Source organism: Gossypium hirsutum, chromosome A02 (genome assembly GCF_007990345.1).
Source record: "Gossypium hirsutum isolate 1008001.06 chromosome A02, Gossypium_hirsutum_v2.1, whole genome shotgun sequence".
NCBI lineage: Eukaryota > Viridiplantae > Streptophyta > Magnoliopsida > Malvales > Malvaceae > Gossypium > Gossypium hirsutum.
Genome location: NC_053425.1, coordinates 83527634 through 83551979, shown reverse-complemented (window position 1 = coordinate 83551979; position 24346 = coordinate 83527634). Strand labels below are relative to the sequence as shown.

General features: G+C 33.3%; 1 protein-coding gene and 1 pseudogene across 3 annotated transcripts; one reads left to right on the top strand and one right to left on the bottom strand.

The window, feature by feature from the left end:
• The first annotated feature begins 11353 nt into the window (after positions 1-11353).
• On the top strand, positions 11354-16634 carry LOC107952365 (protein PAF1 homolog; annotated as a pseudogene).
• LOC107951804 (lysM domain receptor-like kinase 3) lies at positions 15762-22979 on the bottom strand. 3 transcript variants are annotated; one of them, XM_041084987.1, is made up of 11 exons: positions 21736-22979; positions 21034-21111; positions 20210-20509; positions 19814-19959; positions 19615-19704; positions 19403-19508; positions 18367-18518; positions 18192-18289; positions 17799-17946; positions 17425-17532; positions 15762-16257 (listed from the first exon to the last, which is right to left on the bottom strand). In XM_041084987.1, the coding sequence occupies exons 1-11, from the start codon at positions 22349-22351 to the stop codon at positions 16207-16209; spliced, it is 1893 nt and encodes a 630-aa protein (XP_040940921.1). In that variant the 5' UTR covers positions 22352-22979; the 3' UTR covers positions 15762-16206. The 3 variants fall into 3 exon arrangements, with proteins under 3 accessions (XP_040940921.1, XP_040940923.1, XP_016742438.1); XM_041084989.1 differs by having other exon boundaries at positions 16149-16257; positions 17747-17946; XM_016886949.2 differs by lacking the exon at positions 15762-16257 and adding an exon at positions 16807-17250.
• Positions 22980-24346: the final 1367 nt, after the last annotated feature.

Here is a 24346-nt window from a genome sequence, read left to right as displayed (position 1 = left end):
TTGTGCTCAATTCATAGCTTATTAAGTAGTAAATTGAATAAGGTAATCTTAATGCTTTGTTTTATAAAAGGTAAGTTAACTTGTGACTTGATGACTTGTTGAACTATTGTATATACGAATATGTATGTTCATGTTTGTAACACAATGAAAATTTATGAAAGGATGACAAAGGAAATGAATGTTATATGAATCCATTCATATTAAACATTATGAATGCTCTATTAAACGGTCTCGGATAGAGTTATAGGTATAGTTGGCGTGCCATAGGATCTTTTATGTTGAAGTTATCTTTAGCGCCGAGAGCATATCATTTCGGTAGTTCTTTATAGCCTTGGGGGTCAAGAACTTACCATTTTAGTATTAGATGCATTACATCAGATAGTTCTCCAGAGCGCAAAGTGCCCTTGAGAACATATCACTAGCTTCTGAGAACTAGGTGTCCGTGAGCATATACCGATATAGTGATCTGTATACTCATCCTTTAGTTTGAATTCAATTAATAAGGGCCAAAACATCAATGTAATGTGGATAAAGTACATAGTGATGTATGATTAAGATATGAAAATGCCATATGATTGAGAATGAAATTCATATATGAAATGAAACAAGTTTTTGATAATTGAGATTGAAATGGAAAGCACTGTGGACATATCAATATGTTAATATACGAGACATAAACCCAACTATGATTTCATGAGCACTAAAGAAATGAGTTTATGAGATAGTAATCTTCATTATAGATTTCATTACAAATGAAATTATAGCATGTTTGCTTATTTAATATGTATATGTATTGTTAACAAATTGTGTTAGCGCCATTAAGTGCGGATTTGTTTATTTTTGTGCGCAGGTGACAAATAGGTTTGGTAGAGTTGTGTTGATCAAAACATCCATGACTCTTTTCTTAGCTCAACGATGTTTATATTGCCTTTTTTATATTAAGTTTTGTGTTGGCATGTACCTAAATTTATAAGTAGATAGTGGTGTTCATTTTTGTTGATTTTGAATAGATTGTATTGTTGGAGTTGTAACCTAAGCTATGTGTCTGTGTGTTGAAAATATCTAGGCATGTTGATATGTTAATCATGCCATAGTTTTTTTTTTTTTGAAAAAAGACCTAAAAGGCCAACTTCAATTAATAGCATCAACCATTACAAAATCATGGATTGCCGTAGGGTAATCCATCCCAAATTTCAAGTTACAATTGTTTGTTATAGCATACTTGCTCATAAAATTTGTAGACTTATTACAATTGCAATTGACCCACTTGAACTCCACATTATTGAGCATATCCTTAGGCTTAAATAGATCATTAATATGATGCCCCATAATAGTGATGTCCACTCTCCGATTCCTTATTCTGTTGGCTAAGCTTGCGTAGTCTATTTCGAAAATAACATTAGCAATGTTCAGGGATCTCGCCACTTTAAAACTTTCTTCAAACGCATATAACTCAGCCCACTCGATCTGTATCCTATCCACTTTAAAATCATAGCTTCCACCCATAACAAAACCCTCAGAGTCACGTGCAAGGACACCAAACCCTATTTTGTCGTTAATAATAACTGCATCAAAATTAATTTTAACTTTATCAGTAGGCAATTTCTCCCACTTGTTATCCACCATATGAGGCGGTAAGATTAGTTTGTTGGTCATGTTGTGGATACAAAAATCTTTACTAAGACTTTTAGCTCTCTCCCAAATAACCTAAGCAACTTCCTCTTTTCCTCAAAACAACATATTATTTCTATTATTCTAGCTGTTCCATAAAATGGTGATGAAGTCGACCATGGCTTTTTTATCCAGAATCCTCATCGCTTATTCCAGCCAATCAATGCAGTTGAATAACTCACTATTAATAATTCTCCCATTGAGACCTCCAATGGTAAGAATAGCCTTAGTATTTGGGTAGTCATTGAGAGTGTGAACAAGGGTTTCTCTCTTTTCACCACACCTAAAGCACTCTCTATCATCAATCTAGCGAATCTATGCAATCTTGTTTTTCGTAGGGAGGAGCTCGTGACCAAGTTGCCAAGCAGACACCCTAATTTTCGGGAGAGTTTTAAGTTTCCATATCGCCTTCCAAAAAAATCTATGAGGCCCTATGCACACTTTTTGAGAAGGAGCCACAAGTAAGCAGTTTTAAAAGTATAGTAACCATGAGGGTTTTGGAACCACATCATGTTATCATTCCGGCCGTTGGGGAAAAAAGAAGGCTACAAATTTGCTTCCTCATGCAGCTATCGTATATCTCATGAACTCTATTAATATTCCAGCACATGCTTTCCTTATCCCAAAGTTCGTGCACTTTCCTTTCATAGACATGTTAACCACTTTCTTGTATCCACTCACCGTTGAGCCATTCGAAACCCCAATTGTCCTTATGGTATCAATTTTTCCACCATTCCTAATTTTCCACCCAAAGCCATCTTTGAGGATTCTCACAGTAGTAACTATACTATTTCAAGTGAATGACGGTTTGTCAACCTTTTTGGAATAAAATATGTTACCCTCGGGGAAATATTTAGAATAAGGACCTCATAGCATAATGTGACTTTGATCGTGAGTAGCCTCCACACTTGTCTGCCAAGAAGAGCTATGTTGAACAATTGAATATCTCTAAATCCCAGCCCTCCCATTTCTTTCGGCATGTACACTTTTTCCCAAGCGAGTATAGCCCACCCACGCCCTTTAGCTTTGCATGCCCACCACATTCTTCGCATCTTTGCTTGCATCTCCTCGACAGTACCCCTAGGTGCAAGAAAAACAGATAAAGCGTAAGTTGGCAAAGATTGTAATATAGATTTAACAAAGATTTTTCTTTCCTTATAAGAGAGGAGTCTTTTTAACCAACTATTAATCCTGCATGAGAAACGGTTAATAATGCTAACAAAATCCTTAGATTTTTTCTTTCCAACATGGAAGGGGAGACCGAGATAATTGTCTAAACTTTCAACAAATTTTATGCGAAGCATGTTTCCCAACATCCGTCGTTGGTCCATGGGAATCTTTGATCTAAATAATACCATAGATTTTTCCAAGTTTATTTGTTAACCCAAAGCAAGTGTAAAATCTCTGAAGATTCTTATGAAATTTCCTTTTTGTTATTCCTGATAAAAAGAAGAGCGTTGTCAGTAAAAAATAAGTGATTTACATGAAGGCCATTTCGCTAGCCCTAATTCCTCTAATTAGGTTGGCTTTTTTAGCATTTAAAAGCATTCTCGAGAATGCTTCCATACAAAATAAGAATAGGTAAGGAGAGGGGGTCCCTTTGTCGAAGACCCCGTTTGGGAATAATAGTCTCCGAAAGAGTCGTGTTACATTTCACCATATATTTCATTGTTTTAACACATTGCATGACTTTATCGATCCAAGCATCTTTAAAATCGATCTTCTTCATAACTTTTTTAAGGAAATTCCATTCCACCCAGTCATGCACCTTGCTTATATCGAGCTTAATGACAAGCCCTTTGTTCAGACCATTTTTTGAGCTTTGGAGATAGTACATCATCTCATGGGCAATAAGGATGTTGTCATGGATCATTCGGCCAGGGACAAAGGCGCTTTGGTTCTAACTGATGCAAAAAGGGAGGGTGTTCTTCAAACAGTTCGCTAATACCTTTGCAATAATCTTGTAGATCACCCTGCATAAACTTATAGGTCTAAAGTTAGTCATGTCCATAGGGTCTTTAATCTTAGGAATAAGCACAATAATTATTTCATTAATACAAGAGATATCCTTACTGCCATCTAAATTTCATGGTAAAGTTTAAGGACATTTTTACCTACAACCTCCTAATTCTCTTTAAAAAAAATCCCCGAGAGGCCATCAATCCCCAAGGCTTTGCATGGATCTATGTTGTTGAAGGCATCAATGATTTCCTTATTCGTGAAGTGCTTAGCCAGCTTAGCATTCATATCTTGAGTAACCTTAATTTGAATGTCATTGATATAATTCTCAACATTTGGAGCAGCAATAGACTTAAACAGTTTTCTAAAATATTCTCCAGCAACTTTGCTAACACCTTGTATGCCATAGTTAATGTAAGTTAAAAGGGATATGAATGTTATCCATATGAATAATGAGTCACTCACTTGCCAAGTAAGTTAACCTTGTAGTTAAGTATAGTGACAATTTAGAATGATTGTTTCCATGATGTTTGAATGTGTTATTGTGAGTGTACATGGTCTGTGTGTGTGTGTGTGTGTGTGTTTTTTTTAGTATAACAAGTGATGGTTTTTAATTGGTGATGTTAAGGGCAAATTTAAGTGAGTTTTGAGGTGATTTTTGGGTCCTAGCATAGTTGTATCTATACATATGCTAAATTGTATCACAATAAGTAAGTTAGTGAAAGTAAAAGTGTACGATAGTAGGGACTTGTATTTGTACAAATTCTCACTTGTACCTGTACAGACAAAACATTGTCCTTCTCTTATTTTGAGTTGCTAGATCCCGATGACCTTTGAACATTTAGGAATTGTTTTAAAAGATTTAGAAATTGTTTTAAAAGTTTTAATAATGAATTTAATCAATTGAAATGGTTTGATATGAATGGATTTTGTTGGAAAATATGGACATCACATATATAATAAGGGTAATTACATATTATTATTTACTATCATGATAGGTTAGCTCAAATTAAAAGTGATCTAATTTGGTTAAAATTTTATTGGGCTTTAATTATTAAATAAAGTATGTGTCAAATATGTGTAGATACTTTAGTAATTGAGTTCTAATCAAATTCTAATTAGCAATCAAATTCTAATTAATGATGGGCTAATTAGAATTTGATTAGAATTAATATGCCAAGGTTATAAATATTAGGGTTATGATCCCCAAATTACACACAAGGTATCTTTTCTAATATCTCATCATTAGGAAAGAGAGCAGAATTCTCTGAATTTCTTGTGTGCTAATTTGGAGGATCAAATCCCCAAGATCGGGTAAAACTTCAAGAAATTCATGGATTCAGGTACACTTCCACATCTAGTTTTGTTCTTGATTTATTCTTGATGATTAGACATGATAAATCCTGGTTTACAGTTCTAATTTTATATTAGATATTATTTAAAATTCTAACAAGTGGTATTAGCTTTGTCATATTGAATCATTGAGAATGAATTGATTCTTTATTAATTTTGGATTGATTCATTTTTCTTTTTTAGTTTTATGGATTTGATATTTTAATTATATATTATGTTGAATCTTTGAGATTCTTGATAAATTTTTGGGTTTTGATTCTTTAAATAAAGTTTTAAGGTTTTATAAATATAATCTAGTTTAATATTTGCATATGCTATTCGAAAGATGAAGGTCTATTTATTTATTTATAATCAATTGATAAAAATTGATTTGTGAGATTTCTTTCTCTTCTTTTCACACAATTATTTTATAAATTTTGGTTAAAGTCATTATTAAATTAAAATTACAAACTTACAACTTTTTTACAATTGAAGAATTCCAATTGGGTTGTATAATTGGTTTTGAAAGTTAATTCACTTGATAATCGAATAAATGAATGTTGGTAAGATATATTTTTTTTTGCACTATTTGTTTTAAATTTTCTGTTTGTAGTTGAATATATATGGAATCATCATCCTTTATCTTTATTTATGATGAATTATATTCACCATTGAATTCAATTCATATATATGAATGATTACTTTTGGTTTCTTTTATAATTATTTTATGTAAGTTTTAGTCTTTATGGAATCTGACTAAAATTAAAAAATTTGGGATTATTTTTTTAAATATGGTGGCTATGAATTTTCATAGGTAGTGGTGCATATAAAGACTTTTATATAATTTGTGATTCTTTTTATATTTTGTGGTTATGGATTTTTTTTAGTATTTGTACGTATAAAGAAGTTTTATGATAATGTCTTTAGTCATGAATATAAATTTGAGTTTACATGAGATATGTAAGGCAAGCCAGTATTATTTTTATATTTGTGTGTGTATATATATTATATGCATATAAATGATTTTGAGGATTAATGCATGATTATAGTTTGTGTGAACAGGTGTTTATAACCATTATTCAATAAGATATCTTTTATAGTTTAATTAGTGAAATTAATTTTTGATGGATATCATTGAAGTTATTTTTTTTTGTTACAGTTATATATTCAATTTTATGGATGCTTTGGTGCAAATTCATGTCAATTATATACATATTTAAATAATTTGGTTTTAAATTTGGTTATATAATCTTAGGTTTTGGCATCTTATGGTTCCAAATATTTGGTTAAATTATGATGATATGGTTTATTGTATGAATTGGGAGATATGCCAACTATTATGATTTTGTTTTTTTGAGATTTATTGGCTTGAAAATATTTTTCAAGTATTGATGTGAGTATCTGTTTAATCATAAATACAACTTTGGATTTACATGGTAAATTCAGAATAAGTTTTTCTATTTGATTATGAATACATGTATATGCGTGAATTGCTTTGGTGTTTTTATCCATGCCAAAATTATAAATACATGTGCTTGTTAATTATTTGGCTTTGAACCGCTACATTATTTCTGTTTGGTTTTGATATATATGATTTTGGAACAAAAAAGAAAAGAAATAGTCAAAAAATTAAGGTTTTCGGTTTTTTATTGCATTATTAAGACAACCTTATTTTGGATTATTTCAGAATCTATAAAGCAATAAAAAAAATAGTTTTGACATTTGACTATTGGGGAAATTTAAATTTGAATATTGGTATGTTTATATATATTTTAAAATAACTTAATTGAAGCAAAAAGTCACCAAAGTGATTTTTTTGTATAAATTATTTTGTTTTAAAATATAAAAGTTTGTGTGCATGTAACTTAAGTTATGTTAATATTGATTGGCCCAAATGAAGGTTAATAATATTACATGTGCAACTATGGTGATAAACATGTGACAGTTATTTAGTTTTACATGTGAGTAATAAATTAGCCCAAAGGAAGATTTATTATTCGACATGTTCTTATTGTCAATGTTTGATTACTCCACCAAGATATCACTTACAAGTTAATATTTTGTCCAAAGATGAAATACTAATGGAGCGTCCGATATCTTGATATGAGGTTTTCCTTTGTTCGAATTATTTTAGTTTAAATTTAAAGTCTTATGTGAGGTTATTTTGATTTATTCGGCTATTATTATATTTACCAACATCACTGTATGTTGTTTTGGGATAAATATATATAAATATATATTATTATCTTTTAATTTGATTGAAAGATGAAATTAAGGTAAATATTTTGAACAAATAAATTCAGATTTTGGCTTTTAATTAAGGATATCTAATTAGTTAAAACAAAATGCCACCAAAGTGACCTCTTTTGTGTAGATTAGTTTATTTGAAATATTAAAATGATTATATGTTTTTGTGATTTATGCGTTTATTAATTGACCCAAAGGTAAGTTAATATTTGGAAGAATTACAACAACGTCTGTGGTGATAAATGTGTGACAATTATAAGGTATTTTATGTGAGCAATAAGTTAGTCCAAAGATTAATTCATTGTTTGACATAGTTTATTGTCAATGTTTTATTGCTACAACAAGAGTACTGCTTACTGTTAATATTACTGTCTAAAGACTTGATATTAATGTTGTGTTTGGTATCTTGAGATGGGATTAGCTATTATCCTGAATTTATTGTTTACTTATGAATATTGATGTGAGCTTTTTATTTATTTTTTGTTCTATATTTAGCTAATTCATATTCTACTGCCACAATATCTACTAATATAAATTCTATACCCATGCTTAATGGGACTAATTTTAAGGAATGGAAAAGGCACTTACTTATAGTGCTTGGTTGTATGGACATAGACCTTACACTAAGGGAAGAACAACCTGCACCTCTCACTGTGAAAAACACCCCTTATGTTAAGAGGGATTTTGAGAGGTGGGATCAATTCAAATTGTATGAGTCTAATGATCATGAAGCACAACATTTTAGAAGCCTTTAGGGGCATAGAATCTGAAAAGATTACTCAGGCCAAAGCACAACATTTTAGAAGCCTTTACATCCGATTTAGAGATGAATTTTGTTGATAATCGTATATACCATAAGTTTAGTGGGAGTAAGGTTTTATATTTTGTTTTATATGTTAATGACATACTGCTTGTCAATAATAAGTATAGCATCAATCAATGCCCTAAGAATGATTTTGAGATTACAAAAATGCATAAGATTTTTTACATTTTAGCAATAGAAAATCTAATGTACATTCAGGTTTGTATACATTGGAATATTATGTATATTATTGGGATGTTAGACAGATATTTTAAGCAACCCTAGTTTGGATCATTGGATAGCATCTAAAAAGGTTATAAGGTATTTTTAAAGAACAAAAGATTACAGGCTCACATATCAGTGATCTAATTAGTTAGAGATTATCAGGTATATAAACTCCGATTTTGATGGAATATGATTCAAGATTTTGTCACTAAGGTGCCAATTGTGAAAACAAATTGCAGTCTTTTATTCCAATAGCAACAGGAACACATTAAAGTCAAAACACATAGACTTTAAGTTCCTGGTTGTTAAACTCAAAGTTCAGAGTGGTTCGGTGCTTATAAAGCATATTAGGACAAACTCCATGATTGCGGATCTGCTTACTAAGGAACTGTACCTAAAGTTTTATAAGAGTACATTGCTCATATGGGTGTAATGTCATTTAAAGGATATTTGGTTTTAGGGGGAGTTTGTATTTTTAAATGCTTTTATGTTATAGACACATTTTCAGTTATTCCAGTTTAAAGATAATAAGTTTATTTTCTACAGAAATTAAGTTTATTTGGTTTATTCACACTCTAATTTTGGTAAGGTTTGATCTCACTAAGGAGGACCAGTTGAAAATAGACATGTTTAGATCATATTGCATGTAATTTTCATGCTACACATCCATACTTGATCTATGTCATTTGGTTGTGTTAATATACGTGATCATGAATGGATTTAGTTACATATATGTAATGAAAGTCGCCTTGGTTCTATATTAACATAATTAATGGACGAGATTGTTCGGAATACCTTTTGGATATGATAGTAAAATTTTGAGCTCATAAGGTTATATAATGACATGTAATTTATAGAGTAATTAGTATATATATGTGGTCCAAGTGGGAGACTGTTGGAAAATATGAACATTACATAAATAATAAGGGTAATTACATGTTATTATTTACTATCATGATAGGTTAGCCCAAATTAAAAGTGATCTAATTTGGTTAAAATTTTATTGGGCTTTAATTATTAAATAAAGTATGGGTCAAATATGTGTAGATACTCTAGTAATTGAGTTCAAATCAAATTCTAATTAAAAATAAGCTAATTAGAATTTGATTAGAATTAATATGCCAATGTTATAAATATTAGGGTTATGGTCCCCAAATTACACACAAGATATCTTTTCTAATATCCCATCATTAGGAAAGAGAGAGCAGATATTCTCTGAATTTCTTGTGTGCTAATTTGAAAGATCAAATCCCCAAGATCGGGTAAAATTTAAGAAATTCATGGATTCAGGTACGCTTCCGCATCTAGTTTTGTTCTTGATTTATTCTTGATGATTAGACATGATAAATTTTAGTTTACAGTTCTAATTTTATATTAGATATTATTTAAAATTCTAACAGATTTATGTTTGACTTTCTTATTGAATTTAAAGTATAAGCTAGATTAAATTACTCTAGCAACCATTATAGGTCTCCCATTAGGACTCGATGATTGGGTCAAATGTAGGATCTCACAGTTTTTAATGAACTTGCGTATTGGTTTTATGCATATAATCTACTAATCTAGTCAAATTTTAATTGAAAACAATTATGATAAGGAATTTTTATGTTATGGACTTGTTTCCATGTGTTAAACATGTTTTCATACTTTTGGTTTGACATATATCTTGCTAGAAGGCATATAGAGACATGATTGCATGACTCGGAATACTATTTTCCTATAGTTCTAGATTTATGTCTTGGGACTAGATGAAAGTCTTAAGATATGGTAGCCTGAGTATTGAGACTTGATTTCCAAGTCTCATGTAACACTTTGTACCCAACTTGAATTAGAGACATTGATATTTTTAAAATTATGGAACTGAAATAAAATCAAAGAAATTACAAAATAAAAAATTTAGAAAAGAAGAATTTGAGAAAATTTGAATGAAAAACATTAAGAATAAAAGAGTTGAGAAAATTGCGAGAGTAGATGTATAAGATTGAGAGAATTGAGAGAATAGATAAATAAGATTGAATAATTTTTTTTTGAAAATAGACAAGGTATATATAGGAACAAAAATGTTAACATTGGAGAAAAAAGTGTTACCATTCGTCAACTTGCCATTGATCCCAAGGTTAGAAACTCAATGATGGTGATTATCTAACTGTTTATATAAATTTTTTTAGAAATCCGACTTTGGTACGATACAATGCCATGTGGCAAAAATGTGCCATGTGATTTTTTAAACCAGTACATTTTCACCTCTTTTCTCCACGTCACTTGAAAGCGCATTCTACATAATTTGTTTTTGCCTTCTCTTTCAAAAATCAACTTATTTCTGTAATTTCCAAATAAAACATATCAAACCTTAATTTTTTTTTAAATTGACATATATGCTTAATTTTCTTGGAAATAAAGAGGAAGGAAAAAAAAAAGATAATGAAAATCTTATCATTGACTCTCCAATATAATCTTCAAAGCAAGAAACAGTAGTCTGCAATGGTTAGAGATAATGATCAACAACAATTAAGGTTGAAACTTGAGATGAGAGAAGAGTTGAAAAGAAGTAGAGAGGCAGCCGTTGGAACATGTGATGTTGGAGTTTGCAGAATATAGAAAAGAGAAAAAATTTTGAGAGAAAGAGAGGAAGAGAGACTAACCTTTGCATTCAAATTTTTGCATAACTGCTTCTTGGGCCCTTGGGCAATTATAACCACCAGGCCGTTACAACCAATTTGAACTTCCGTTAGACATGTGCAATATTAGAGTGAAACGCACCATTTTACTCAATTCCCTTCATCAACACTAAAACGCTGCGTCTAACCCCCCCTTAAACTCTCCGTTTTATTGAAGTTTCTAAACATAAAAGATTAAACACTGTCGCTTTGTTAACTAACTTAACTGCTAATTAAGACTTAAGAATTTGACCCGTGTCAACATGGCAGAGCAAAAGCAGCAGGGTTGTACTTTTCTTCTTCTAGTGTTTTAGTAGGTACAAGACAGATTTTTTTTAGGTTGGGTGATTGGGTTGGATTGATTAAATTTTTTAGGGTTTGGTATGTTTTCGATGGATTTGGGTTGCAAAGTTCGGTTTAACTGGTTTTGCATTGGTTCATTCGGGCGGTTCAACTGAAGTTCACGACTCAACTAGTTCTCATCCTTACTCCGGATTTCAATAACATTGGAAAAAACAAAGAAATAATACTGAATATATAAACCCCAAAAATAAATCCAAAACCAAGTGAAAGAGGATATTATACCCTTCCCGGTTCCGGCCAACTTTTTCCGGTCAATCACTCACGCATTTTGGTTTTCGCTTAGAGCTGTAAATAATAAACATATATTAGTTCGGATTTCAATTGGTTAGGGTTTCTTTTTTCTCCCTTTAATACAGTAGGAGCTGGTTTTTGCTTTCAAGTATTTACTGGTTAGATTCCAGAGCAGTCTCTATCTCTTTCCTAGGGTTTGTGGAATTCAGAGTTCAATTCGTTGCTCTGTTTATCTCATTTAACGCTTTCTTCCCACTAATTTTTTTGCCGACCTTATTAAATTAAAAATTTTTGGCGGTTGATTTTGCTAGGGTTTTAGCTACTTAAGCTGAATTCTGGAAATTAGGATTTCGAAGTTTCGAATTTATTCCTTTTGGGTTTTTTTTTCTTGAAAGGAAAATAGGAAATTTCAAATTCGAGTTGAAGGTTTTCCAATTTGAATAAATTTCTTCAAGAAAACTAGGAGAAAAAAGAAGCCCAGAATTCAAAATCTCAAGTTTCATGTTTTACTGTTCTTTTATGCGGCTTCCTTATTGATTTATCTCTGTTTTTGATACTGTGATGAAGTGAATAAAAGAGAAGAAGAATGGCCTCGTATAGGTCATTCCCACCACAATCCTTTCCTCCTCCACCTCCACCAAATCAAAATCCTCTCCCACCCCAACAACATTATGATCAAAATTACAATCAAATGAATTTGAAATCAAATTATCATTACCCTTCTTCAAGACCGCCCCAACAACAGCAGCAGTCACCGCCTCCTCCACCTCCACTTCCACAGCAGCAATATTCTTATCCCCCACCGCCTCCGCCACTCCGGATTCTTCCTATCCACATCCCCCACCCCTTCCTCTGCCAACAGTGTCGCACAATACCTTCAACTCACGGCCACCAATATACTATCCACCTTCACAGTACTCATCACAGTATGGCAATCAAGCAATGCAGCCACCTCCTCCACCGCGTCCCCCAAGTTCTCCCGGTTCTTTAATCCCTCCACCTCCTCCTCCCAGTTCTCCACCTCCGCCTCCTCCAAAGGAGAGTTCTGGGGACAAGAGGTTAAGTGAGCGCAGTAAAGTGGGGAATAGAGATTTTTCAGGTTCTGGAAGGCGTGAACATGGGCATTCCAATCACAGGATTGGTGGTAGAGAGCACAAGCCAATGGTGCCCCCTGTAAAGAACCCAAATGTTCATGCAGGAAGAGTGGAGACAGAGGAAGAGAGGAGGTTGAGGAAGAAGAGGGACTTTGAGAAGCAAAGACAAGAGGAGAATCATAGACAGCAGATGAAGGAGTCGCAGAAGGCCCAATTAATGTCTTCCAGCAAAGCGCATGGTTCAATGATAGGCTCACGGATGGGAGATAGGAGAGCTACACCATTTTTGAGTGGTGAGAGGATTGAGAATAGATTAAAGAAGCCAACTACGTTCTTGTGCAAGTTGAAGTGAGTATATGGAAATGATGTTTTCTTTCTTCTTTACAGTTTTGTTTGATTCTTAGGCCATGGCAAATTTAGATATCAAACTTGTTAAATTTCACGTTTGTCATATCTAAGTTAGGTATTAAACTTTTCAAATTTCTTGTTTGTTATCCTGCCTTAATGAGTTTATCTAGTTTAGGTTGAATGATGCCTTCTCTTGTCCTACTTTTGCCATTTATGCTGTTCTGGAGATATCCATGGATGACTTAAGATGGAATTCGATAGAGTAATTAGTGATGTATATGGCTCTGATATTGGGATTGGCATAAGTAGGTTGATGAACCATGGATTAACTTGTCTCTTCATGTTGAATCTGCTCATATTGTAACTACAGTAGTTTTGACAACAATGGCATTTTGATTTTTCCTTTTGTTTTATTAAAATGATCTTTCCCACTGTTCCTTGCATTTGCATGTATAATAATACATTTTGGCTGAACACTGTACTTGATCATTACTTCTTGCAATTTCCTCCTTATTTTCCCATGTGAAATTTCTTTTTCATGTTGGAAAATGTTCCTTTGGATTACTTGTTTGACTATTTAGCTATGCAGTTCACATCTGATAATGACAAACACTTTTATCATATAGATTCCGAAATGAACTTCCTGATCCAAGTGCACAGCCCAAACTTATGGCCTTGAAGAAAGATAAAGATCGGTAAGAAATAGTGTTTTGCTCCAAAGAATGATGACTGTATTTTCTCCTTTTAAAACTCCAGGATCCAAATTTTTTATTGATTGTCTGATTGAATGTGTTTTCCATTTTTCTTTTATTTTTGTCGTTAGTTACCTATAGTTAGTATTCCTTTATCTGCAGAGAAAAATATTATTGGACTTGTAAAAGTTCAAACTTAAAAAATCTGGTTTTGGTCCTTGGGTCTTGATGTCATGATTTAATTCCTTTCTGAGATTTCTTGTTAATGTATACTTCTTTCTCACAGGTTTACAAAATACACCATCACCTCTCTGGAGAAAATGTACAAGCCTAAACTTTTTGTTGAGCCAGATCTCGGGATACCACTGGATTTGCTTGACCTCAGTGTGTACAAGTATCGTAATTCAGCTGCTTAAAATTATTTCTTTTGCCTTTGCTTTTTGTTGCTATTGTTTTGATTCTCTTCTCTCTTTTTTTAATTAGTCCTCCTAGTGTTAGACCACCACTTCCCCCAGAAGACGAGGAACTCTTGCATGATGATGTAGCTATAACCCCTATAAAGAAAGATGGCATAAGACGAAAAGAAAGACCCACTGATAAAGGTGTTTCTTGGCTTGTTAAAACACAGTACATTTCTCCACTTAATATGGAATCAATGAAACAGGTAATTGCTAACTACCTGTGTTCATATTTCATCTTCTGCATGATTACTTTTGGAAGCTGTGTCAAAACTAAATATATGTGGCACTTGCAGTCTTTGACTGAAAAGCAAGCAAAAGAACTGCGAGAACTTAAGGGAGGCCGTAATCTTTTGGAGAACCTTAACAATAGGTTTGTTTTATTCAAACCTCTTCTGAAGAGAAATTTTATTGAAATCAGATTTGCTAGAAACTTGTGTACTTCCACGACCACTGCTTGCTGACATTGAATATGTTGGAAATTGTATCAGGGAAAGACAAATAAAAGAAATTGAGGCATCATTCGAGGCATCCAAGTTACGTCCTGTCCATGCAACCAATAAAAACTTAGAGCCTATTGAAGTTATGCCTCTCTTACCTGATTTTGATAGGTATGGAATTAGTCAAGCCATTCTTTTTTGGTTTTACTTCAGTTTTTGGGCTCCCATGCTTTTAGATTTCTATCATTAGTCATTGTGCTGTGTTACAGCATCCTTATATGTGTTGTCCATGATGTGATTGTACCAGGCACAATGATCAGTTTGTTATGGTGGCATTTGATGGTGCTCCTACAGCTGACTCGGAAATATTCAGCAAGCTTCATGGCTCTGTTCGTGATGAACATGAATCAAGGGTGAGTTGAGAAATATTTTATTGCATTCATGCTGCACATAGGTTGTGTACCGTGCTTATAAAATTAGTGAATATCTCGAGACTCACATACCACCTGCATTACTATAGTTCATTGATATCTTGACTCTATTTTGTGGTAAGTTGAATCCTCTAATCTGCAAGATTAGTGGAAGAATACGTTATCAAAAAAGTGTGCCGTGTCATTCTGTTATTATTTATGATAAATAAAATAGAAGTTGATGTGTGGAGGATTTCTTTGTTAAAATTTATTTTTTGGCATGGTACCTTGCTTTTTGCCGAAATTAATCTGCATGCTGTCTCTAGGTCCTAATATTATCAGTGAGTATGCCATAAATAGTTGATAGTATCACTGCAGCATGTTGTCAGACTGATGATCCTAATCAACTCTGCAATTATTGTTGGCAGATTAAAAGAAAATTTTAGATAAAATTACCCATGGGCCGTGGGACACAATGGCCACTGATTCCATATAATTATTTCATTTGATATTGATCTTGGTTTTCTACTTTTTCCTATAATTGCAGGCCATTATGAAAAGTTATGTGGCACCAAGCTCGGATCCAGCTAATCCTGATAAATTTTTGGCATACATGGTGCCTTCCCTTGATGAGGTAGATATGCTTTGCATTCAATGGATCATATATCCATAGGCAGTAATGTTTTCTTTTTTCAGCCTAGCTTCAAATCTGTTGGTTTTAAGTGAGTTACATTCCAATTTTCATTTTTAATGGTTCCAGCTGTCGAAGGATATGTATGATGAGCTCGAAGATATCTCATATTCTTGGGTTCGCGAGTACCACTGGGATGTATGTAACCAAATTTCTGTAATGTTACATTTCTCAATCTGGAGAAGCTCCACATAAGCGATTTGTGACTTGTTTACAGGTGCGGGGTGATGGCGCAAATGACCCAACAACATACCTGGTTTCATTCGATGAAGGAGATGCCTGCTATGTGGTATACATTTGAGCAAAATTTATGTTTTTTGATCCATCTTTGGTAGAAATTCTGTTGATTAGTTTTGTGATTGTAACACACTCATGTTGCAGCCTCTTCCAACAAAGCTTAATTTAAGAAAAAAGAGGGCCAGAGAGGGAAGATCTGGTGATGAGATTGAACATTTTCCTATACCTTCCAGAATTACTGTAAGGAGGAGATCAACAGCTGCTGCAATAGAACTGCAAGAGCCAGAGGTATGCATGTTCAATTTTTTCTTTTTTGAAGATTCTTTTTCCAAATATTTGGAAGACGATATCAATGTACTAATGTCTGAATATGTTTGATACGGGTGTCAAACACGGATACCTACAAGCAAAAATATGAAGTCAGTGTCTAGAGTTTGCAGCATAAGTATAGTGAAATCTAGTTCTGATATATGCATTCCTGATATACAATCAGGTTTATTCCAACACAAGGGACAGTAATTCGAGAAGGTTGGATGCGGAAGATGGCGTGAGAAGAACACGGAAGCTTGCACGACATCAAGATGTGGGTCAGTATAGTGGACATGAAGATGACTTCTCTGATTGATTGGTGCAATGCATGAAATGGGGGTAACCCCCGTTTACAACATTTTTGAGGAAATAAATCAAAGATGGCGAGATGTATCATCCCCCCATTATTTTCCTAACATAAATTTGCTGTGACCATAGTTCAATTCAGTGGAGATGGATTTTTCTTTATTTCTTGTCTTATTGAGATGATAAGCAACCAAAAAAGGCTGACCTATTGAACAAGCAAAATATGCATTAAAGATCACCTTCGGACCCAATCAAGCTTCTTCATAAATATCAAACCTTTTTTTTTATTAGCTAAAAAAGTGTTTAAAATATAACTTAATGGAATGCTTAATGATAACCTTAAACAGCAATTATATAAATAACCATCTACGAAACAAGCGTTTACCCTAAATGCTTGTACGTGGCATTTTACATCAAAAAATTTTCACCCGCATAAAATGTAATCTAACGTCAATACTGACACATGATGAAATAAGAGATAAAACAAAGGAATGCTGTCTACATACTAGCATATCATATTTTCTCCTTTTTTTTTCCTCCTTTTTTAGTTCTGGAATATCATTAAACTATGCACACATAAGTATGAAGATGAAATGCGGCCTCTGCTCTATAACTATCTTCCTTGGACCAACCCACTAAATACTTGGGTGTTACCGGCAAGTGTTGCTTCCCACTCAACTGAGGATAATAGGATCTGTGACAAGTTTATCACAATTTGTTTCATGTCCGGTCGTACAATAGGATCCTCATCCACGCATTGCTTGGCCAACATAGCCATCTAATAAAGCAAAACCACACAAAGAGATCCATTGCTGAATCAGAATATTGTGATTTGTGAATGCAGCCTAACTCCTTATTTTCTAGCTTTCAGAGCGTCATAACTGACTATGAATGCTCAATCGAGAATTTTCATCAAATGCGTTAATCAACAATATAAAGGTAAGAAATTTACCTTGAAGACACAATCATGAGGGTAAAGATCCAGCATACTTGGATCAATATAGTCCTTCATGTTTGACATGCTCAACGAGTCTGGTGTGTTCCGGAGAGCTGCTAACATCTGCAAAATTGCAATAAGAAAGAGATTTGGGTTTTATTAGTAGAAGACAAAGAAAAAAGATATTAGCTCTTTAGATTATTTTATCGGTTTCCGACTTAGACCATCAGGGATTCAACTTTTCAGCTACCAAACCATGTGCAAAACTAAACTACGTTCAAAAAATTTTATGTTAAAATTTAGTTTCAGAAAGAAGTCATTTCTCACGGATCATTACACTTGTCTAGGGGCAAAGCATGTATCTTAGAATGTGCTACAATGACACTCACAATAGATGCCAATGAACGTCTTTCGGTGTTTTTCATCGCACTGCCTTCAGTCCGTATGATGGCCTCCTTTCCAGATATAATCTCAAACAGAACAACACCAAATGCATACACATCGCTTTTTGATGATGCAAGTCCATCACTCAAATATCTATAAGAAAACAATATGGAACAATTAAAAGAGTTTAGCAGAACTTTTAGTGAAAATAACAATATCTATGTTACTTGGGTTCAAATACAAGTGTCAGATACGGGTACAATACTTTATCTATTTATATATATTTTGGAGGGTCCTTGGAAGGTTATAACCCTATACTTTATAGGCATGTGTCAGAAATGAATATCAAACACAAACATTTCAAGAAAATTGAAGAGTAGAACAATATCATTACTTACTCTGGTGCCAAATAACCAAATGTACCAACAACTTTCGTTGCTGTTGCTTCCTCATCATTTGTCTTCCCAACAAGCTTTGACAAACCAAAATCTGAAATCTGATTCGAGAACAAGTGTAAATCAAATGTTCTCAAGCATACTTAAATTGCAAAACCACCAATAATGTAATTAGAACCTTTGCCCTGAAAGAACCATCAAGCAAGATGTTGCTTGACTTGATATCTCGATGAACATAATGTGTTTTGGTATGCTCATGGATGTACTCCAGGCCTCTAGCAGCATCGAGTGCAATCTGAACTCTCATTATCCACGAAAGTGGGGTATGACCTTCAAACCAGTAAACATTCACAGTGTAATTATAGCATGAATTTCACGACTCAACAAAGAAATAATACACAGGTCAGGACATGCCACATCCAGATCATACAGCTCATAGAATCGCATTCAAACATTTTATAAAAGGAGCACAAGCTGTGTAAATTTATCATTAACACCAAATTCTGATTTCAGCTTCATATTATAGAAAAAAAAATTAAGAGTAGGAGCTAACTTCGTAATTACTTATATGGGAGCCTCAAGCGGCATTTAGAAATTAGGCTCCTTGTCTAGCCAAGCAAAATCCTGAACTTTTATAGTGCTTCAACATAGTGAATCTACCATTAAGTTACTCAGTCTAGCCTCATCAGTACACAAGCAATCAGTATTGCTGTAAACTAAGACCAGTCCATGGAAGTTCCAACAAACCAGACTGGCTGCGCCATCAGGAATTGAAAGACTCAAAAATGTACGGCTATATCCATCTATGAATAGAATGTACTGGGTCATTCTATTTGATACAAGGCATGGAACACTGGGATAATAAAAATAGCCTCACCCCTCACTGTGAAAGTTTGTCAAGCAATAATTTAGCTACTTATTAATCATGGCATTTACTATCAACATCTTCTCAACACATTACGGTCAGGAAAGATCTACCACCGTAGTTTACAACATTCGATCCATTTCAGCACTACACGTTGCACAGTTTTATAACCTTGTACCAACATCCGCTCCATCACAACTATTCAGGAAGCATTGATACACTGGCTTCAAATTCATATAAACTAGAATTATCAAAAGTTATCAAACATTTGACCTAGTAAAGCCGCAATAAGTCATTCTTAAAAGAATGAAATATATTATAAAACCTCAAGAAGCACTGAAAGTCCTACCTTTGTTCAAGGGATCATGTAAATGGCTTCTAAGGGAACCCTTTTGAGCATATTCATAAATAAGGAAGAGTTCATCATCACTTGCAGCATAGCCGATCAACTCTACCTTCAACAAAATTAAATCGGAATGGGAGTCAATGGCTTCGAACATTTAGAAGAAAGCTTTGCAAGTTTCAAAATTTAAACAATTGCTTATCTTGGTGAAGCATTACCAGATTTGCATGATGGACCTTGCACAAGACTTTCATCTCTGCCATAAATTCCTTCGTCTTTGTAGCAGTCATTCTTTTGATAGCAACTTCCTAAAAGCATCAAATAAACAAAACATAAATGGAATGTTAATCTATGATCTGAATTCCTCATCTTTGTCGCAGTCATATGATCTGAATTCCGAAGTAGAAACACACGAACCTGGTCCCTAAGGAAACCGAAATAAACAGAACCATAGATTCCATGACCAAGTAGATTAGAATCTGAAAACCCATCGGTTGAAAAAAGAATATCTTCGTAAGTGAAAACCACAGGCTTCTCAACATCAAGTACATCAGTTCCTAGAGCTGACAGAGAAGACAAGAAAATAAAGTTAGACTTCCTGAGTTGTGGATTGGTCAAGGTGGCAAGCTGAGTTGTCATAAAAGGCAACTCTAAGCTATGAACCAAATCAGGTAAAATGTAAGATCAGATGTTAGGTCTGGAGTTATATATTGTGCTATTAGTATTTTAATTAACTAATCTACTTTGTTTAGTATGTGATATATATAGTTCCATGCCAGTATTTCAGCTAGCAACAGATCAGAGTGTAATAACCATTTGGGATAGTAATCTGGTGGTTACTAGGTTCGCCGTTGGTTTGGGTCCAATTCTCAGACTTGCCACAAATGTATCTTCCTGAACCACAGCAGAAACTTGGCTTCCGAAGAATGTGAAACTTGTGAGAACTCCTGTCATCATGATCTTTGGCATGACTTCCTCGAGCTTCAACAAAGCAGCTCGATGATCTCAAGGAAACACAAACAACTATGCTTAATATAATGAGAGCAAGGCCAACACCCAACGCCCCGATGATCCATCGATATGGCACGTGAGCCTTAGGACTTACTTGAATTTCTGCACAAAAGTTAAAAATATACTACATTATATTTCTTGCACAATATCAAGCGAACTATTACTTACATTCCCCCCTCACCAAGGAGTGTTTACCAGACATTACTATAATTCACGCAACCAAACAGAACAGAGGTAACATTATAACACACAAGAAAAACATAACAGCCAAAATTTTTTTTTTTTTTTGAGAAAGAAGCGGCACTAGCAATTCAGAACTTAAACAGAGCTAGAATCCATATCTTGTTATGTAAAACTTAAAATTTTCAATTTTGACATACATCACACTGTGAAGCATGTCGTTTATTTATAGTTGTCAGCTGGTAGTTGGCATTGTACAGCTGACTTCGTTTTGCTTGTTGTACCCATCGAACATGGATGTGGGGATATGACCCGCTAAAGACACATAATAACATGGAAAAATTTAGCATGCCCATGTCAGACACATACATACCCATATTCAACACTCACACTTCAGTCCAAGTAACATGGCTTTACTTCCTTCACTTAGATTTACCAATTCATACCTGAAATTGCATCAGCTGACGGTGCAGGAACAGGTGCTGGGGGGATCTCATTCTCCACATGATACGGTTCACCAGGAACTGCAATATATATAAGCAAGCTATAGTCTAAAACTTTCTGCTATAAGAGGAGAACTAAACAGTAAGTAAATCCAACAAAATTAACAAGAGAAATGTCTATTCTCGGTACGCATTGCCAGTTGCAAACAACACACAAGGCATAATGAAAAAACACCAATTAATAGCCCTGTAATTCAAGGAAATAGATCATAAAGCAAAGACATTTGTCAATTCTAATCACAGCTATAAAACAAGAATATGCATGAACTCATTATTGCTTGCATTAATATGATATTGTTTGCATATCCGAAATCCATGACATTAGCACCTTCCCTCAAAGTTCACATTATGACTTCAGATAGAAACCAAGTAGGCTCCAGTTCCAAGTCCTTAGTATACCTAATTATAAACTATGGGCAAAAATCTTATTTTACCAACTTTGTTAACTCCTGTATTTGCAAAACTTAAAGAGTTCTCAGAAACTATGCAATTATCATCAAAATCATAAATGCCCATCTCTTGAAAAGCAACTCAATATGGATATATCCAAACAAATAGCATTCCTCATGCAAATTCCTAAGAAACCACACACAGAAAATGGTAAAAAGAATAAACAGAAAAAATTAAATGATTTTTTAGGCAAACCTGAATTCAAGGGAATATAGTACAAAGCACCAACAGTGACATTATCAGGATTTGAAATCCCATTAACTTGCTCAATACTATCCATGCTAACCCCAAATCTACTAGCTAAAGATTGCACACTGTCCCCATCTTTCATCACATAACTCATCAAGTAGTTCCACAAACTACTTGAACACCCACAAAACAGCCTCAAAGACACCACAGCTCCAATCCTTGCCGGCCTGCTAACATTTGGAACCATTGCAAGCCTATCATAAGCCTCTAAAATCATGTCATAAACATACCCTTGATTTGATCTCACTGTAAAGGTTGTGTTTGTTGCATAATTCTTGGAGGATGTCAAGCAAGAACAGTTCTTTTTTATGAATATGTAGCCATGGCTGTCCTCTCCTTCAACTGTAATGTCTTGTGGTATCACATCAAACATGCTCTGGATCACTGCTAGACTTTGGTTTCCCTGCGGCTTAAAAGCCAAAAAAGATGTGCATAATCTTGATGTGTCCGTACAATTCATGGGTATTGTAGCAGAAGAAGAATCCAAGGCATTGAGGGTTTGAACAATAAGAAGAAAGATTAATGGTAGAAGAATCACAAATTGTGAAACCTTAGGATCCATTTTTCTTGTTTCTAACAAAAAAAAAAAAAAAGAAAAGATTGAAACTTTGAGCTAAAATTAAGTGCAAAAAATAGATAAAAATAGAGTTTGATCAAACAACTCGGCCTAAAAGGGTTAACACAAAAAAAGTTTAGGACTAGATAGAGAGAAAACTAGATCAAACATAAATTAGACTTGATAAAAGTTTGAGCAAGGTTTAGCTTTTGCTGTAAATGATGAGCAAGAAGTATGAATCTAAAACAAAATCAGACAAAGAGAAGCAAAGGGTCAGTGAAGAAACTAGAGCTAAGTTCACGAAAATCCTGGCTTTTACTATTTCTTTTCCTTGAAGAGGTTAAAGAAAATGGTAGATTTAGATAGATGGTAGTAAAAAAAGAAGATCAAAGAAAATATATTGGAAGATTAGAGGGAAGATGAAAGTGAGATTTTTGCTAAGCAAAAATGGAAGGTGGGGATTTAAGCTTCAAATTTTAAGGAGGTTTGAAGGACACAAGTAGAAAGGAATGAGATGACTCTAAACAGAGCATGTTCGACTGTTTTTATTTTTCTTTTTCTTTTTTCCCTCTGTTGCGGTTGGTAACTCTTAATTCAGTCCTTCACTGTAAAAAGGGAAAGGGAGTCTCAAATACATACAAACAGGAAGCCATCCCCATCCACTTTCATAGCTATTTGCTGCCCCGCCCTGCCCCGCCCTGCCCTGCCCACCTTTCCTTGAATATTTTCGTTTTTTTTTTATTTCTAACAAAGTTTGTCCATTTTAATAAAGTTTAATTATAAAAAATTATAAGTTATTAAAATAATAAAATTATATTTTTTATTATCGTAAAAATATATTATTAAAATTGAATCTTTCTCAAAATTTCAGACTTTGCTCCGGCACACATACATATATTTATATGAATAGAAGATTAATACAATACTCATGATATGTGTTAATTCTTCGATTATATTGATGAAGTTAATTGTTTAATATATTTGTGTTTTATGTTTAAAATTTATTATGATTAAAATTTTAATAATTTATAATAATTTCATTTACATATGAAAATTTATTCTAATAACTGAATTAATGCTTAATTATCTTACTATACCAAGTCAATAAAAAATAAAAATATAAACTAAATCAAATTTATATATTTTAAAAATGAGGATAATATAAAATGCAGTAAAATTTCGAAAAAAATACTTAAATTTCTATGATTCAACTAAAAAGAATAAAAAGTATTTATTAAATTTATTGTCAAATCAACTGAATTTCTTTCATTCAAAGTGCATTTTGCAATTGTCTGCGGAATACTTCAGAAATGGTATTAAAAAATGTAGTACTTTCACTAAATATTTTTAAACCCACTTTTATTCTAAATTAATTTTTAAATTTTAAATTATTCTAATGAAATTCTTAAAGCATCTCGGTTATATTAGTTAGATTCTTTTATTATTAAAATCGTTAATTTAACTATTAAATTATATATTAAATTTTATGTAATATTATTTTAAATAAAATATTATAAAAAAAATATTTTAAAAATCTAATCTTAAAAATTTTCGAATCTTTTATAAAACTTTTATCTTACATTTCTTTTTTTATTATTTACAAGAGACAAATATGATATAACAAAATACATAAATCTCTCTCCCACACAAGAAACACTCAAAAGGATTGGAAGGGTAAATTGGGAAATAAAATTCACGGGGGCATTGAGTGTTGGGAAAAGGATTGGCACAAGTTGTGAAGAGCTGGAATTGAGAAAGATAGTTGGTTGGGCCCCGCAATTAGGCGCCATTTTTATAAGATTGATCGCCGATCATTTCCCAAACTAATCGCCTTACTTACCTCACTTATCCACACTTTCACGTTGTCGAAGTCAATCGTTGCACGTTTCAAACACCTTCGCTTGTAAGGTTTGACTCAATTTGACCATTAATTTGCTATCCTTTCGAATGATTAATATAACCTTCCATTATAATATATTGTTGGTATCATCTATATTCTAT